The sequence below is a fragment of the Thalassophryne amazonica genome, chromosome 12 (genome assembly GCF_902500255.1).
Source record: "Thalassophryne amazonica chromosome 12, fThaAma1.1, whole genome shotgun sequence".
In the NCBI taxonomy this organism is placed as follows: domain Eukaryota; kingdom Metazoa; phylum Chordata; class Actinopteri; order Batrachoidiformes; family Batrachoididae; genus Thalassophryne; species Thalassophryne amazonica.
In genome coordinates this window covers 48,354,274-48,372,990 of record NC_047114.1, presented here as the reverse complement: position 1 = coordinate 48,372,990, position 18,717 = coordinate 48,354,274, and the positions used below count along the sequence as shown (strand labels likewise).

At 45.7% G+C, this 18,717-nt stretch overlaps 1 protein-coding gene across 1 annotated transcript in view; it reads right to left on the bottom strand.

The window, feature by feature from the left end:
• Positions 1-18,717, bottom strand: part of carmil3 (capping protein regulator and myosin 1 linker 3) — a 253,784-nt gene that overhangs the window by 184,785 nt on the left and 50,282 nt on the right. Inside the window, exon 5 of the mRNA XM_034182575.1 lies at positions 6,595-6,716. Coding sequence (XP_034038466.1) covers positions 6,595-6,716 — 122 coding nt within the window. The remainder of the gene's footprint in view (positions 1-6,594; positions 6,717-18,717) is intronic.

Sequence of the window (18,717 nt, the reverse complement as noted above, 5' to 3'; positions counted from 1 at the left end):
TTTAAAAACCATATTGTCTGATCAATACAGTAAATAAATTAAGAAAACATTCAGCTATAAAAAGCAATTCAGTAGGCACTAACTCCACTTCCTGAGGGTGCTCAGGAAAAACAATCTAGAGGAGAAGCTGCTGGTGTTGTTCTACAGAGCCACCACTGAGAGCATCCTGATGTACTGCATCACAGTGTGGTACGGGGGGTGCTCAGCAGCAGACAGGAGAGCGCTGCAGAGGGTGATCAAAACGGCCCGGTTGATCACTGGTTGCTCTCTGCCCAGCCTGGAAGACACTGCCAGTTCCTGCTACCTTAGCAGAGCTGCCAGCATCAGCAAAGACACATCCCACCCCAGCAACCACCTGTTTGACCTACTACCCTCCAGCTGACGGTATAGGTCAATCAAAACTAGGACAAACAGACTCAGGGACAGCTTTCTCTCCAGAGCGATCACTGCACTGAACAATAACAAATCACTCTAACCCGCATCTTTCAAGGTTCTTGTGCAATATCTGTAAACCATGTGCAATATGATTCCACACTTGTATATAATTCTCGTTACATTTTACTTGGTCCACATTTTATTTCATTTCATTTTACCTTATGTTTATATTCGTTGTACATATACTCTGAATAATTTACCGTTAAATTTCACTATCTTTTATATTGGCTAAAAATTACTCACACCACGGAAAGCACCTTTTTGGAGTTGCACTCAAATCTCATTGTAATGCAAATTACAATGACAAAGGTGATTCTGATTCTGAAATAATTCTGTTATCCTGCAAAAGACTGGCGCAAGCAAATTTTTCTCATGAGACTTTATTAGAGGTAATGTTTCTATACCATTTTGTGATTTCACTCAGTTTGAGGTGAGGAGCTGTTCAAACAGGTCATTGTCAAGAATTTCACCAGCTGTTTTGAGACAACCTTCTCTTCTCTATGATCTTAGCTAACATCAGGTTGGAAACAAATCTGTTATTGGACATGATTTTCAGGACTGAAGATTGGGGTTTTTAGGACCAATAGCCCGCACCAGGAAGTGAGAAGTGATCATGGGGATCACAGACCAGCCACCCAACAAAAGAGCGCACCCAACCTCCCAACATGCAGGAGTGACACACCCTGTGTGAATGAAATACATGAAACAAACCACTTGTTCCATAAGCAGACACAACCCAAAACCCTACAGGTAGAGTGGGCCCTGCTGTGTCAGGCACGTGGCATCCACAGCTGCCCCGGGAGGTGACCTGTACGTCCTAGAGCAAGCATCTTGACAACCCTGCACACCATCTCAATCATCCCCAACTCACCAAACCTGCACCCCACCACTGGGCAACAGCAACACAACACAGAACACTGTAGTGCACCACTCCCATATACCCAAGGGGCTTCACCTGTTGGATAGGCACCCCTAGCCCCCTAGATATTTTATGATCATGTAAAATTACGGCATGGAAACAACTTGTTGGGTGACTATGAGTATGTGGCCAAGTAATATGAACACATGGTCACAAAATCACTTTCCCCATCAATGACACGGGGTGGGTGAGCTCTGTACGGTTAACACCATCTTACATGATCAACACTAATTTAGAACTCTCCTTTTTTAAATTTATTTCACCATCAGCACTTCAATCTGAATTAACAAGGACAGTGATTATCTGCAGTGTTAAAACTAATTTGGTAATGAATCAAAACACCATTAATCCCTCGGATGTTTGAAGCTACTGCGTCGCTTCGCTCCAATTATGCAAAAAGCACAGTGCTATGCTTACTGGCTGCTGCTTTTTTAAATTTCTGTTTGACATAAAAGCCAGCAGTTGCAACAAGAGGAGAGATCCTGGTATCACACAGTAAACAGTGTTCAAAAGTACTTTGCACCTGTTATTGTTTATATAGGATTACACCGCTACTGCTCCATTCAACCCACACCAACTTTAATCCCATTTGTCATCAAGTCTCACCGCACCTAACCACAGCATGACCTTAATCCCCACCTTATCAACAACCATCATCTGTCCTTCTAGCGTGTGTGTGCTTGTGCCAGTTTATAGGAGTTATCTTGATACCATGTATATCAGTACAGCGGCACCAATCAGCTACAAATCAAACCAGAAATAAAACCTCCTTCTCTCATCGTTCTGTTTAAATGTTCTTGCTGGAAGCAATCTGCCATGGCCTTAATGGAAAAGAGCCATTCTGAAAGATGATAGAGTGTACAGATAGCCTTCTGCAGGTCAATAGCTGGAGTACAGTCTATCCCTCTGCTCTTAGACATTGTAGATGAGACTCAGGAGAGAGCAGAATACACTCTCTCTTCTTATCCTCTTCACCCGTGCAGTCAGCAGTCAGTGCTACAGGACACAATTTTGAGACCAGAACTCAGCATATTTTTTATGTCCTCTACACATGAGTTTTCATGATTATTTATGGCAAGAATACTGTGGAGTCCATATTTCAGCTGGCAATGAGTTGAGTTATAACAAAATTCATTAATGTACTTTTGCATGGGTGCCAATACTCTCTAAAGGCAGACGGATAATGAAAGCCTGGCTGAAAATGTCATTATCTGCAGACTACTTTGGTATACTCTGAAATAGAGTTGGTATTTTTAACCAGTTAAAGAATGTGGCCATTGTGCATAAAATTGACAACTGCATTGGTTGGAAACAAGCCTTGACATTTGTGCTGCTCTATGCACAAGACAGGGCTACATGTCCTATTGGCCCATGTATGAGTGGTAAAAACTAAGGTATACAACTATCATTCACACAACTACTGCAGTACCCGTAGGAAGTTTACATTCCTATAGAAAATCGAGAGCTTAAGTAGATTTCTAATGGATAGACATATGAGGCTGTGTTTGAAGGTGGGATGTAGAAAGAGGTGTGCATATGTTATATTATATTATTATTAGAATATAGTATCTCATATTGTTTTAAAAATCTGTTTTATTATACATTACATGAAAATAAAAGGATTCATATTAAACAGGTTATTGGAAGAGAGTCAAAAGGATTCTTATTAAACACATAATTGGAAGAGTCAAAATTAAACAGAACATTTAGAATACTTGAACCAGCAAATCAGTATTCCACCTCCTGAACACAGTTTATTTAAACTTGAACTCACAGCAAATTTAAGATTTTATTCAGCTTATGTACTTAATGAAACATTGTACAAAAAGTGGGAAATTTGTTGCCGTTATCAAAACACTGATTTTAGACGTCTGCTTAGTGTTGTCAAGTTAATCTCAGTCACAAGGAACAGTGACAGCATGCCTTTCACAGTCAAAGTATTTGCTGGGATGATGGCATTAAACATTTTATTGTGAAATGGTGCAAGCAACATGAACTCTGATTTTGTTTAACTTTGCTACTAGTAACATCAGAAAGCCACACTATCTTGGAAGTGCAAGTGTTACAATGTTAGTCAAAATAAAGGTTTCAAAATATAAGATTATGAAAATTAATCGCCCAAATTTTCATAATAAAAGATGCACATCATTGTGCCATGCACAAGCTATATGTGAAAGCTGCTGCTGTTAAAATCTCTGCTCCTGGACATCCCAGTCGGAGAACACCTACCGTGTTTTGAAGGACATGAACTTACAACATTCCTCCATGAGGTGCATGTCTCTGCCTGCTGTCCTTACGTGGAAATATATAAACCATCTTTCGCCTTTGTGCCGGTCTGCAGCGGCTGCACATAGCGCACCTCGTCCATGTCCTTGTTGATTTCAGGCATTTTTCTGCACCATTTACAGGCCAGCAATGGTAGTGCAGTGATAAAGTGTCTGGCTGGCAATCAGAGCTTTTGGAAATTGCAGGTTCGAATCCCGTGGGTGGCGTGTATTTTTCTTTTTTTTTCCACAGCAGCTGCATGATGTGGTTACACATACTCCAGCTGCTCACACTGTGTTCCCACTGTGATGGTTTTGTGCACGGCACCGTTGTGTGCACGAAACCATTGCAGTGGGTTCATTCACGCCTGTCCATCAGCTCAATGTTTTCGTGGTTCGCTCATACTAGCTGTTCCGCCGTGATTCGCCCTAATTCGTATTAAGTTTGAAGGGGCCTTAGTAATTACATGGTCTCAATGGAACTCATAAAACAATAACAACCAAAACACAAAGCTGTAAAAACAGTTCAGATAATAAGTGGACTGGATAATGCTGAAGTAAACTACAAGGCAGATCCAGACGTGAGCGGAATAGACGTAAGATTAGAAGATCATGGCGACTACATGCGTTAAGCCTTAATGTTTTGAAAAAGATACTGAGTTTTATTCCATTGTGTGGTTTAAATTCTTTATGTTTTCCTAGTCTGTGTGGGCCTGTTGGCAGTTTGTAGTGTGTATGAAATTGTGTTCCTTTGGGGAAAAACTGCCACAGAAGCTGTCTGATGGTGATTGAGGAAACTTAAAAACACCAGTGAGCTGATGATGAACAAGGGGATTAATCTTTGAAAAGTGGAAAAAATATGTGAAGACTGGAGGCGTTGTCACTGTGCACAGGCTCTGCATGTGCTCAGATCGGGCACACAGCCAACTGTGTTCACAAGATTGTGTGATAAAAGCAACATATCTGTCACCTTTGATGATTTGCTCATAACCTTTGTGAATATTTGTGCTCCGCTGCTAGAAATGCAGACAGAACACCATCTTTATGTAGAGGGAATTGATGTATAGCAATTGTGATCAAAGAAATCCAGCATCTAGCATGTGTGTAGGTAAAATGCAAGTGAAGGAAATGCACGTAGACACTGAGTAGTAGAGTCATGATTGATCGTTCGCTAAGATCAATTTCAAGAAATTCAACTAAACAACATCATGTGAACTTTGAAAGGCATAGCGACAATGGCCTATTAATACACTCATACGGGGGCTGTTTCTGAACCCTCTAAACTACCTCACTGACCGCCCGCAGTACGTGCGGCTGCGCGGCTGTCAGTCTGAGGTGGTAAGGTGCAGCAGCGGGGCCCCCCAGGGCACCGTCCTCTCACCTTTCCTCTTCAGCCTCTACACCTCGGACTTCACCTACAACATGGACAGCTGCCATCTCCAGAGGTTCTCTGATGACTCCGCCATTGTGGGTCGTGTGTCTGAGGGGGAACGAGCGGGAGTACCGGTCAGTCATCACAGACTTTGTGGACTGGTGTGAGCGCAACCACTTTTGTCTCAACACCAGTAAGATGACGGAGATGGTGATCGACTTCAGGAGGAAACCACCACCTCACCCACCGGTGAACATCCAGGGGGAGAACATAGAGACCGTGGACAGTTTAAAATACATGGGTGTTCACCTCGACAGCAAACTGGACTGGACTCACAACACTGATGGCCTGTACAAGAAAGGACAGAGTAGCCTCCACCTCCTGAGGAGACTGAAATCCTTTGGAGTGAGCAGGCCTCTGCTTAAGACCTTCTATGACGCTGTTGTTTGTTGTGCCCCGGGCAGCACAGAGCGAGAGAGAAAGAGACTGAATAAGCTGGTCAGGAAGTCCAGCTCTGTCCTGGGCTGTCCTCTGGACTCTCTGGAGGAGGTGGCTGAGAGGAGGGTGTTAGCCAAGTTCAAATCCATCATGGACAACTCCTCTCACCCTCTGCACTGGACTGTAGTGGAGCTGAGCAGCTCGTTCAGTGACAGACTGAGGCACCCTCAGTGCAAGAAGGAACGATATTGCAGGTTGTTCCTCCCTGCTGCTGTCAGACTGTACAATAACACTGTGAAATAACCACATGCAATAATATGTCCACAAATCACGTGCAATCCCCCCACTTCACATATTGTAAATAAGATGCTCTTATCTCTTTTTCAATCCCAATCATATATATATATATATATATATATATATATATATATATATATATATATGGCACCCCCCCCCCCCCCAGTTACACCTTATCCGTTCACAAATTCACACTCCCCCCTTACAAAATCTGAGATCTGCCCATTATAGGCCTATTCCAACTGAATCCCCACCCCCAGGTATATTCATAATTTAGCATGTAAACAATAGTATCAGACAGTATATACATTTTCTATATGATCTGATTCACAATAAGTAGGTCAAACACAGTAAGTAAACACATCAAAAAGCAGAGATGGACTGGATGTCTGCTTGGCAGCCAGTACCTAAGATGGTTCCATGGCGAATGCAGTAACGCACAGCACCAGCACCCGCTCCCAGACCTCATATCACCTGAGCTATAGTTATCCAGAGCAGCAGAAGATATAAAGGTGTTATTGAGACAGAAATCTCAACAACAGATTTTTCGATGTATGGGCAAATTTGGATGACAAGACAATGCCTTGAGGTATTAATGAATACATAACTCACTAAGCATCATAGGCTTGCTTTAATCCTCCTGATTTGTTGGCAATGAAGCCAGTGGTGACACAGAAATAAGTGGTATGCAAACTAAGGTAAAATGAGAATGCAGCTGGCTGCTGAGGAGAAAAGTGACATTGCCAACTTGGCATCTCACCACCGAGTGTTCTTAACGTCTGTCATCTTCAACTCTGCTCCTCAGATTGTAAACTGCTAAAACAGCCATGTTTTGTGTGCTTGAGGCAAAGATGTGTGGTGATGCTTACGCATAAATAGAGTTGTTGAAGACTCGGGAGAGTGCGTAATTGATGTGGCTGACCATGTGGTCCAGCTGGTCCTGGGTCTGCAGTCTCAGTGAGAAGGTGGTCTTGTCTGTGTCGATGACAACCTGTAAGGTACACATGGCAGGTGGTCACAATATTGTTGGGTAAAGTCATCATATTCCAAAAACTGTTAAATTGGATGCAACATCACAATTCAGAGTTGAGGTCCTCACTGCTCCTAATTATCCATTTATCTGTTTTCATCCTCTTAACGTAATGATTGTGGAGTGAGCTGCCTGTCCAGACTGTTCTATCTGGGCCATGCCATGCATACTGGTAGGCAGTTGTAAAGGATGAACTAGCAAGTCCACACAATTGGGCTCATCTTGAGGATCTTCAGTGCACAGCAAAGCACAAGTCTATTTTAGAGGTATCCAGCCACACATTGCTATTTAAGTGGTGCAAAACAAGACGCAGTGGATGTAAAGTGGTTGGATTATACAACCACTTATTCATGGCCATGTTATGGCCTACCACAAATTCAACCAATTGGAGCTGCACCTGTCATTTGCTAAATCCTTCTTCTGCTTTGAAAAGTAAGAATACATCATGAAAGGCGACCATTTACTTGGCTGCGGGACCTGCATAAACCAGAGGTGCTGTGACTTCAGCTGGAAAAAGCAAGCACATCTCAGTCAGATTCCAATGTTGTCAATGGAGACATACATTTATACATGTAATAACATTAAAAAAACATGTACATATATTCTGGATATAAGAGACATTGTAATGTCAGGCATAAATGTAACTGCATTAAAATTCATGTATAGATACAGTCTGGATACAAGACGCATTACATTTCCAGGTGTAAATTAGGGGTTTGATGATCGAGCCAAAGCTCAAGCAACTTTAGTAAGGCAATCATTAATCCAGGACAGAAATTGCGTTGCCCTGCCGCAGCCAAAGACAGCTCTGCTGTTTATTCACACTGCTCCATTATATTTTCAAAAAAGAAAATCTGCATTGTGTTTTAAATTTAGCTTAAACTGTAGCCATATCAAAATATCTGAGCAGTCAAATATGTGCATCGTCTCTGGGTTCATTCACGCAAAAAAGATAAGTGATGTCTCTTCACATCACACTGGCAACAATAAATAATTATACATTTTATTTCATTTTGTATGGCTGGGAAAGAAGTGACACATGGAAAATATAAATAAAATTTAAAAACAAACACTTCAGTGATTCAACCAACATTGAATGCCCGTGACCTTCAATCTCTCAGGCAGAACTGCATTAAAAACTGACATCATTGTGTAAAGGATCTTACTGCGTGGGCTCAGGGACACTTCAGAAAACCATTGTCAGTTAGCACAGTTCATCGCTACATCTACAAGTGCAAGTTAAAACTCTACCATGCAAAGTGAAAGCCATACATTAACAACATCCAAAAACACCGCCGCCTTCTCTGGGCCTGAGCTCATTTGAAATAGACAGACACAAAGTGGAAAAGTGTGCTGTGGTCCAATGAGTCCACGTTTCCAATTGTTTTTGGAAATGATTGGAGTTGTGTCCTCTGGACAAAAGAGGAAAAAGACCATCCAGATTGTTACCAGCGCAAAGTTCAAAAGCCAGCATCTATGATGGTATGGGCAACTTACACATCTGTGATGGCACCATCAATGCTGAAAGGTACATCCAGGTTTTGGAGCAACACATGCTGCCATCCAAGCAACATCTTTTTCAGGGATGTCCCTGCTTATTTCAGCCACACAATGCCAAGCCACATTCTGCACGTGTTACAACAGCGTGGCTTTGTAGTAAAAGAGTGCGGGTGCTAGACTGGCCTGCCTGCAGTCCAGACCTGTTGCCCATTGAAAATGTGTGGCACATTATGAAGCACAAAATACAACAACAGAGACCGCGGCTTGTTGAACAGCTGAAGTCATACATCAAGCAAGAATGGGAAAGAATTCCACCTACAAAGCTTCAACAATTAGTGTCCTCAGTTCCCAAACACCTATTGAGTGTTATTAAAAGAAAAGGTGATGTAACACAGTGGTAAACATACCACTGTCGCAGCTTTTTTGAAACATGTTGCAGGCATCCATTTCAAAATGAGCAAATATTTGCACAAAAACAAAGTTTATCAGTCTTAACATTAAGGCTGAATCTCAATTCTACTCCTCAGCCCTTCCCCTTACCTCTTCCCCTCTGTTTTGCGCGGGCACGAGAGACAGAGGGGTGTCTCAATTCTGTTTTTGGAGCGAGGCAGAGGGCTTCAAACCCCTTCGTTTGGAGTGAATCTGGATGCGCACTCCACTTGGAGGGGTAGGAGGAGCTTACTGCTGTCTCCAAAGAAACAAACATGGTGCTGAAAGAGCCGCACAAATGAACGCAGCTTTCATTACAAATTACGCTGTTTAGTAAGTTATAACTTGCCAAAAAAAGTTTACAGGCAATTGTCTGCGACAGCAACATCTATGCTGCTGGATGCATGTTGCATATATTGTTGTTCTGAAGAATATCGTAACTTCGCTCGTGCGCTGAGACGTTATAATGCACATACACACAAACAATATGATAAGACACTTTTATATCTCACAATGGAGAAAACCATGATAAAGTGTAAGCACGTTAATTTGTATGTTCATAAATCTTTGGATAATAGAGATTCCTGCTGTTGGACTTCAAGGTCTGTAACGCGTATGTTTTTGTAAACAAACAGGGAGCCCTGAGCAAACTCATCTCCTAATAAGCTTTCAGGCAGAAAATGAGAAGTTTCATCAATGGGAATAAGTTGGAAAATATATACACACACATGTATATGTGTAACACATAACCTGATGTCCTGCTATTATTTGTCAAGGAAATTTCTAAAGGAAATAGGGCTGGATGCAAAAAAAAATGTGAGAATTTGAAAAAGAAATATAAGGTTAACAGAACTAGATAGCCCATAACATACATACAGGTGCTGATCATATAATTAGAATATCAGGAAAAAAGTTGATTTATTTCAGTAATTCCATTCAAAAAGTGAAACTTGTATACATTCATTGCACACAGACTGATATATTTCAAGTATTTATTTTAATTTCTAATTAATTATTTACTAAATTAATGATTAATCAAACAATATTAATTATTACTATTATTGATTAATTATTATTGGTATTAACATGAATTAATTACTAATTTATTTATTAATTATTGATACTATTAATTATTATTATTATAATAAATTACAAATTAATTACATTAACATGACATGATTGTGATGCGTTGAAGAAATCTGTGACTTCTATTTCTTTGCATTTACACAGAAAGGCGACAAAATAAAAAGAGCAAACAGGCTACTGCAACAAGTTGCGTTTCGGCTGCCATGCTAACAAACAGTTTTTTTTCTCCTAAGGCAGAGGGGTGTCTCAATTCATAGGGCTAGAGGCATACCCCTTTGCCTTACCCCTTGTTTTAACGGGGCAGGCGTAGGGGTAGGGGCAAGGCCAATGGGAAGGGGTACAAAAGAGAATTGAGATTGGTGGTAAATATCTTGCCTTTGGAGCATATTCAATTGAATACAGGTTGAAGAGGATTTGCAAATCATTGTATTCTGTTTTTATTTACATTTTACACAATGTCCCAACTTCATTGGAATTGGAGTTGTAGTATGCCCACAGACAAAATAAAAAAATAGCCCAAATTAAATGTGCACTGTCAAAAACATGAAAGCAGTCACAGTTAAAGAGTGTGGAACAAAACAATTCAAATGCAGGCAGTTCCACATGACTGTTGCTTTCACATTGCAACAGGCTCACCTGCAGAGGGAAAAAAATTAATAATCTCGCCTCCTGCTTCATTCGTAGTGACAAAATGTGACTAATAATTTGTTATTAAATGGTAAATGGACTCCATTTATATAGCGCTTTTCCATCTGCATCAGACGCTCAAAGCACTTAACAATTATCCCTCACATTCATCCTTTCACACAGACACACTCGCACACTGATACCAGGGTGCTGCCACACAAGGCACTCACTACACGCCGGGAACAACTTGGGGATTAAGGACCTTGCCCAAGGGCCCTTAGTGATTTTCCGGTCAGGTTGGTGTTTGAACTGAGGATCCTCTGGTCTGAAGCTCGCTATTGGTGTCAGACACTGAATCCACTATGATACAGGATGTCTGCCGTAAATGCATCCATTGCTGGAGTATAGGCTCAATATCCCAATCAAAACGTCGCCGAGCGCTTGAGTGAGGAAGACTGGCCCGATTTCCAATTCCTGTGTAAATGCCATCACACTTAAATCATATCGAGATACATTCTGGATACCAGAGATTAATAATGTCAGGTCTAAAAGGAGTCAGATACAAACAAGAGCCTTCAAACTTCCCTGAGGTGAACAGTAAGATGCAGTTTTCATCCCCCCTCCACCCGAGCTTTAACTTTTTTTTTTTCCTACCATTCTCTGTCATAGCACGTTATTGAAAATATGATACACTGCTGCCTCTCCAAAGAAGAGGAGCAGACTGCAGTGCGTCATCCATGCAGCAGAAAAGGTGACTGTCTGCAGCCTGCTATCCCTACAAGACCTGTACAGCTCCATGGCCCTGAGGCAAGCAAGGAAGATCATGGCTGATCCCTCTGACCCAGGACACAAGCTTTTTGTCACACTCCCCTCTGGCAGGTGGCTGAGGTCCATCAGGAACAAAACCTTAAGACACAAAAACAGCTTCTTTTCATCTACAGCTAGAGGAATAAATAATTCCAGAGACCTTTACTACCACAAAGTACAGATTGGTCATCCCTGCACTGAAACGTACTGTACATCTGTACTTCAATCACCTGCTTTCGCACAGTCCCACTCCACTACATTATGTTTATATTTATTTAACAGTGAATATAGTATTGCCTGTCTGACTCTTTTACGTCTTACAGAAGTGTTCTTTCTTTTCTTGTTCTTATTGTTTATGCATCAATAACACCAGATCAAATTTCTTGGATATGCAACTTACTTGGCAATAAGTTTGATTCTGATGTACTCTTGCCTATGACAATGGGTGCAGAGTGTTGCCAATGACTGCCAGAGTTCTGTGTGCCAGAGAGAGGGATGGCATGAGACTGTGGTTTGAGTTTTGTTTTCTGACAAGGAACATTATTTCACTTTGTGACCTCGGGACACCATAGATGCTGGTGCTAAATGCACATTAGTGAGGCACATCTACTTTGAACATGGCTCCATATCAATGCTGTTGTTGTGTGGGCCGCCAGAAGAGGAGGTACTGCTGGCCCACCACCAGAGGGTGCCCTGCCTGAAGTGCGGGCTTCAGGCACGAGAGGGCGCTGCCGCCATGGACACAGCCGGGGGTGACAGCTGTCGCTCATTACCTCTTGACAGCTGTCACCCATCTACTCAACATCATCTCACTCCATAAAGACCAGACGTCATCTCCACCTCGTTGCCGAGATATCATACTTCATTGGAGGTAATATCCTCAGCCATTTGTGTTTCTAATAAGCTGTATATTGTGAGTGTTTGCAGGAGTACTGGTCCCTCTTCTTGTGGAGGCTGAGTGAGTGCAGGACGGCACTCTTTTCCTCTGAGGGATCACTGTAAATACCTCAGCATTCTGAGTGAGAGGTGGCATTCCCACCGTTGTTGTTACTGGGTGTACACACACCCACACTTGACTGTCTTTGTTCTTCGCCAGCAGTACCAGATCCGACAGTCGGGGACGGTGATCACCTGGGAATTCGGGACTTGGCGGCTCCAGTATTCACCAGGTTCTGGGGCGGTGGAAATCGTGTGGTTCCGGCTCTTCTTAGGACAGACGTCTTCTATCCTCGAGCCTGCCCACACGTCACCTTTGTGTATTGACTGTTATGATATTCTGAGATTGTCTGTATGTTCGTTGTGCACATTCACAACATTAAATTGTTATATTTTGGCTCATCTATTGACCGTTCATTTGCGCCCCCTGTTGTGGGTCCGTGTCACTACACTTTCCCAACAGGATATCTCGGCCAGCGTCATGGACTCCGAGGGGCGTCACCCGGCTGTTGAACGACCAATGGGAGAGCAGGGAGCGCAGGCGTCTGCAGGAACCGCGGGATTTAGATGGGCTTATTTGATCTCGTTATACGGTTAGACAATCGGTTGGAGGAACGCCGTCGGGAGCGAGGCGAAGGACGTGACCGGATACGCACCGCCCCTCTCCCTTCCGGGTTCGAAAAGGGGCCGCCCTCCCCACGCTCCACAGCCGCAGCGCTTTGTGGGGCAACAGCTCCCCCTGCTGACGTTGTTAGGGAAACGCACAGGGCCAAAATGGGGAGGCTGATCCGTGGAGAGTGTTTTCTCTGCAGCTCAACTGAGCACACACAGAGAAACTGCCCCAAAAGGCCAAAAAGACAACACTCGCCCTTAGAGACTGGGCTAAGGGGGGGTCAAAACATTCAAGTGAGACACACACAAATTGCCACACGACTCCCAGTCACAATCCTGAGCGGGGATTTAACCCTTCAAGCCCGAGCACTGGTGGACACGGGGTCAGAAGGGAATCTGCTAGACAGCAGATGGGCAAGGGAGGTAGGGCTCCCTCTGGTGGCGCTTCCTTCGCCGTTGCAGGTGCGGGCACTAGATGGCACCCTCCTCCCTTTACTCACACACAAGACACAACCAGTAACTCTGGTGGTGTCTGGAAACCACCGGGAGGAGATTGAGTTTTTTGTAACTCCTTCTACCTCCCGCGTGATTTTGGGCATCCCATGGATGTTGAAGCACAATCCCCGGATTGATTGGCCATCTGGGGTGGTGGTTCAGTGGAGCGAAACCTGCCATCGGGGGTGTTTAGGATCCTCGGTTCCTCCCGGTTCACAGGCTAAGGAGGAGGTCAAAGTCCCTCCCAATCTGACGGCAGTGCCGGTTGAGTACCACGATCTTGCTGACGTCTTCAGTAAGGATCTGGCACTCACCCTTCCCCCGCACCGTCCGTACGATTGTGCCATTGATTTAGTTCCAGGTGCTGAGTTCCCGTCCAGCAGGCTGTACAACCTCTCACGACCTGAGCGCGAATCAATGGAGACCTACATCTGGGACTTATTAGCTGCCGGGCTGATCCGGAACTCCACCTCCCCGATGGGGGCAGGTTTCTTTTTTGTGGGCAAGAAAGATGGCGGACTTCGTCCATGTATTGATTACAGGGGGCTGAATGAGATTACGGTTCGCAACCGATACCCGTTGCCATTGTTAGATTCCGTGTTCACCCCCCTGCATGGAGCCAAAATCTTTACTAAGCTGGATCTTAGAAATGCGTATCACCTGGTTCGGATCTGGAAGGGAGACAAATGGAAGACAGCATTTAACACCCCATTAGGTCACTTTGAGTACCTGGTCATGCCGTTCGGCCTCACCAACGCCCCCGTGACGTTCCAAGCCTTGGTTAACGACGTCTTGCGGGACTTCCTGCACCGATTCGTCTTTGTATATCTGGACAATATTCTCATCTTTTCACCGGATCCTGAGACCCATGTCCAGCATGTACGTCAGGTCCTGCAGCAGTTGTTAAAGAACCGACTGTTTGTGAAGGGCGAGAAGTGCGAGTTTCACCGCACGTCTTTGTCCTTCCTGGGGTTTATCATCTCCTCTAACTCCGTCGCCCCTGATCCGGCCAAGGTTGCGGCGGTGAGAGATTGGCCCCAACCAACAAGCCGTAGGAAGCTGCAACAGTTCCTCGGCTTCGCTAATTTCTATAGGAGGTTCATTAAGAGCTACAGTCAGGTAGTTAGCCCCCTGACAGCCCTGACCTCTCCAAAAGTCCCCTTCACCTGGTCGGATCGGTGCGAAACCGCGTTCACGGAGTTGAAACGACGGTTCTCTACTGCGCCAGTTTTGGTGCAGCCCGACCCTAGCCGCCAGTTCATGGTTGAAGTGGATGCCTCTGACTCAGGGATAGGAGCCATGCTGTCCCAGAGCGGAGAGACCGATAAGGTACTTCACCCGTGTGCCTACTTTTCACGCAGGTTGACCCCGGCTGAACGGAACTATGACGTCGGCAATCGAGAACTCCTTGCGGTGAAAGAGGCTCTTGAGGAGTGGAGACACCTGTTGGAGGGAGCGTCTGTGCCATTCACGGTTTTCACTGACCATCGGAACCTGGAGTATATCAGGACCGCCAAGCGGCTGAACCCCAGGCAAGCCCGCTGGTCACTGTTCTTCGGGCGTTTTGACTTCCGAATCACCTATCGCCCCGGGACCAAGAACCAGAGGTCGGATGCCTTGTCCCGGGTACATGAAGAGGAGGTCAAAACTGCACTGTCGGATCCACCGGAGCCCATCCTGCCTGAGTCCACTATCGTGGACACCCTCACCTGGGACGTGGAGAAGACCGTCCGGGAGGCCCTGGCACGGAGCCCGGACCCAGGAACAGGTCCGAAGAACCGTCTGTACGTCCCACCAGAGGCCAGAGCTGCAGTCTTGGACTTCTGTCACGTTTCCAAGCTCTCCTGTCATCCAGGGGTGCGAAGGACCGTGGCAGTTGTCCGGCAGCGCTTCTGGTGGGCGTCTATGGAGGCAGACGTCCGGGAATATATCCAGGCCTGCACCACCTGTGCCAGGGGCAAGGCAGTACACACAAAGGCCCAAGGACTCCTCCAGCCGCTTCCGGTTCCTCATCGCCCCTGGTCCCACATCGGCCTGGATTTCATCACGGGCCTCCCGCCGTCCCAGGGCAACACCACCATCTTCACGATAGTGGACCGTTTCTCCAAGGTGGCCCACTTCGTGGCCCTCCCAAAGCTCCCAACAGCCCAAGAGACAGCAGACCTCCTGGTCCACCACGTTGTCCGTCTGCATGGGATACCCTCCGACATCGTCTCAGATCGTGGTCCCCAGTTCTCCTCACATGTCTGGAGGAGCTTCTGCAGGGAACTGGGGGCCACCGTGAGCCTCTCGTCCGGGTACCATCCACAGACGAACGGACAGGCAGAGCGGGTCAACCAGGAACTGGAACAGACCCTCCGCTGCGTCACATCCGCGCACCCAACGGCCTGGAGTAACCATCTGGCCTGGATCGAGTATGCGCATAACAGCCAGGTGTCTTCGGCCACCGTCCTCTCCCCATTTGAGGTGTGTTTGGGGTATCAGCCCCCGTTGTTTCCCGTGGTGGAGGGAGAGGTCGGTGTGCCCTCGGTCCAGGCCCACCTGCGGAAGTGCGGTCGGGTGTGGCGCTCCGCCCGCTCTGCCTTGTTGAAGGCCCGGACGAGGGCGAAGACCCATGCAGACCGCCGGCGATCCCCGGCCCCTGCTTACCAGCCCGGGCAGGAGGTGTGGCTTTCCACGAGGGACATCCCCCTCCAGGTGGACTCCCCGAAACTCCAGGACAGGTACATTGGCCCCTTCAAGATCCTCAAAGTCCTCAGTCCTGCCGCAGTGAAGCTCCAACTCCCGGCTTCACTGCGGATCCATCCGGTTTTCCACGTGTCACGTATCAAACCTCATCACACCTCACCCCTCTGTGCTCCCGGACCGGCGCCCCCTCCTGCTCGGATCATCGACGGGGGGCCGGCTTGGACGGTGCGCCGGCTCCTGGACGTCCGTCGGATGGGTCGGGGGTTCCAGTACTTGGTGGACTGGGAGGGGTATGGACCCGAAGAACGCTCCTGGGTGAAGAGGAGCTTCATCCTGGATCCGGCCCTCCTGGCCGACTTCTACCGCCGACACCCCGACAAACCTGGTCGGGCGCCAGGAGGCGCCCGTTGAGGGGGGGGTCCTGTTGTGTGGGCCGCCAGAAGAGGAGGTACTGCTGGCCCACCACCAGAGGGCGCCCTGCCTGAAGTGCGGGCTTCAGGCACGAGAGGGCGCTGCCGCCATGGACACAGCCGGGGGTGACAGCTGTCGCTCATTACCTCTTGACAGCTGTCACCCATCTACTCAACATCATCTCACTCCATAAAGACCAGACGTCATCTCCACCTCGTTGCCGAGATATCATACTTCATTGGAGGTAATATCCTCAGCCATTTGTGTTTCTAATAAGCTGTATATTGTGAGTGTTTGCAGGAGTACTGGTCCCTCTTCTTGTGGAGGCTGAGTGAGTGCAGGACGGCACTCTTTTCCTCTGAGGGATCACTGTAAATACCTCAGCATTCTGAGTGAGAGGTGGAGGTGGTATTCCCACCGTTGTTGTTACTGGGTGTACACACACCCACACTTGACTGTCTTTGTTCTTCGGCAGCAGTACCAGATCCGACAGTCGGGGACGGTGATCACCTGGGAATTCGGGACTTGGCGGCTCCAGTATTCACCAGGTTCTGGGGCGGCGGAAATCGTGTGGTTCCGGCTCTTCTTAGGACAGACGTCTTCTATCCTCGAGCCTGCCCACACGTCACCTTTGTGTATTGACTGTTATGATATTCTGAGATTGTCTGTATGTTCGTTGTGCACATTCACAACATTAAATTGTTATATTTTGGCTCATTTATTGACCGTTCATTTGCGCCCCCTGTTGTGGGTCCGTGTCACTACACTTTCCCAACAGTTGTCATAGTAACCATCCTGTGCTACCTAAAAATACAGATAATTGCATTGGCATAGATGAGAGAGCGATAGAAATAGGTCAAGAGAGAGGGGAAAGATAAACTGTTACTCCAGTTATGATGTGCCATAAATGTTGGGAACCAACACAGAGTACCACGTAAAAACAATTGAGTGGTAGGGTATGTGTGCGTCATGAACCCTTTCATGTAAGGTGCAGCTGAATATTGTGTATAAATATTACAAGTGCACCGTGTCAGTACAAATAGTTTCCAGTGCCACGCGATATGAACATGTTAAGGACCAACATGCCTATATGAGTGCAAGTGGACCAAGGATTTTGAAGATGTGAGCGCTGGCCATGAAAACGCATTGCATGGAAAGTCACCATAACACTCTGATTGCACTGAATGCTCCTTTGCACAGAGTAGAAGACAGGGGCCACTGGTCACCCAAGTTGGCTCCCTCACCTGGTTGGCATTTAACATTCTCAAAAAATGACACTGTTTAGCTTTTATATGAGCAAATATTGTATTCTAATAATAAAAGTCCACCAGGTGACAGCAGGGTGCTTTCCAGTTCATGTAAATTTGAAGAATTTAACCTTGCACTTCTGCAATAAGATAACTCTATATCATCATCATCACTTCCATGACCTTGAACTGGAATAAGCAGTTTCAGAAGGGATTATTGTAAATAATAACAGCCACACTGATTGTGCATTTTAACTGATTAAGGGGAAAAAAAAAAAAAAATCTATGCATCATGTCCCCAATAGAAGCAAGAATTTAAGACAGTTAAAGGGAAAGCCTGGCAGAGGCTTACAAGGGACAAAGCACCTTGTGACAACATAATAGCTGTGGCACATCCTGTAAAAAGCTATTACCTCTTGTTATGTTTTTTCCTACGTTTAATAAATAATAAAAAAAAAAGCTATTGTCACTAAATCAGCAAAACCTACATTTTGCTGGAACACATAAAATACACTCAACAAAAATATAAACGCAACACTTTTGGTTTTGCTCCCATTTTGTATGAGATGAACTCAAAGATCTAAAACTTTTTCCACATACACAATATCACCATTTCCCTCAAATATTGTTCACAAACCAGTCTAAATCTGTGATAGTGAGCACTTCTCCTTTGCTGAGATAATCCATCCCACCTCACAGGTGTGCCATATCAAGATGCTGATTAGACACCATGATTAGTGCACAGGTGTGCCTTAGACTGCCCACAATAAAAGGCCACTCTGAAAGGTGCAGTTTTGTTTTATTGGGGGGGGATACCAGTCAGTATCTGGTGTGACCACCATTTGCCTCATGCAGTGCAACACGTCTCCTTCGCATAGAGTTGATCAGGTTGTCAATTGTGGCCTGTGGAATGTTGGTCCACTCCTCTTCAATGGCTGTGCGAAGTTGCTGGATATTGGCAGGAACTGGTACACGCTGTTGTATACGCCGGTCCAGAGCATCCCAAACATGCTCAATGGGTGACATGTCTGGTGAGTATGCCAGCCATGCAAGAACTGGGACATTTTCAGCTTCCAAGAATTGTGTACAGATCCTTGCAACATGAGGCCGTGCATTATCCTGCT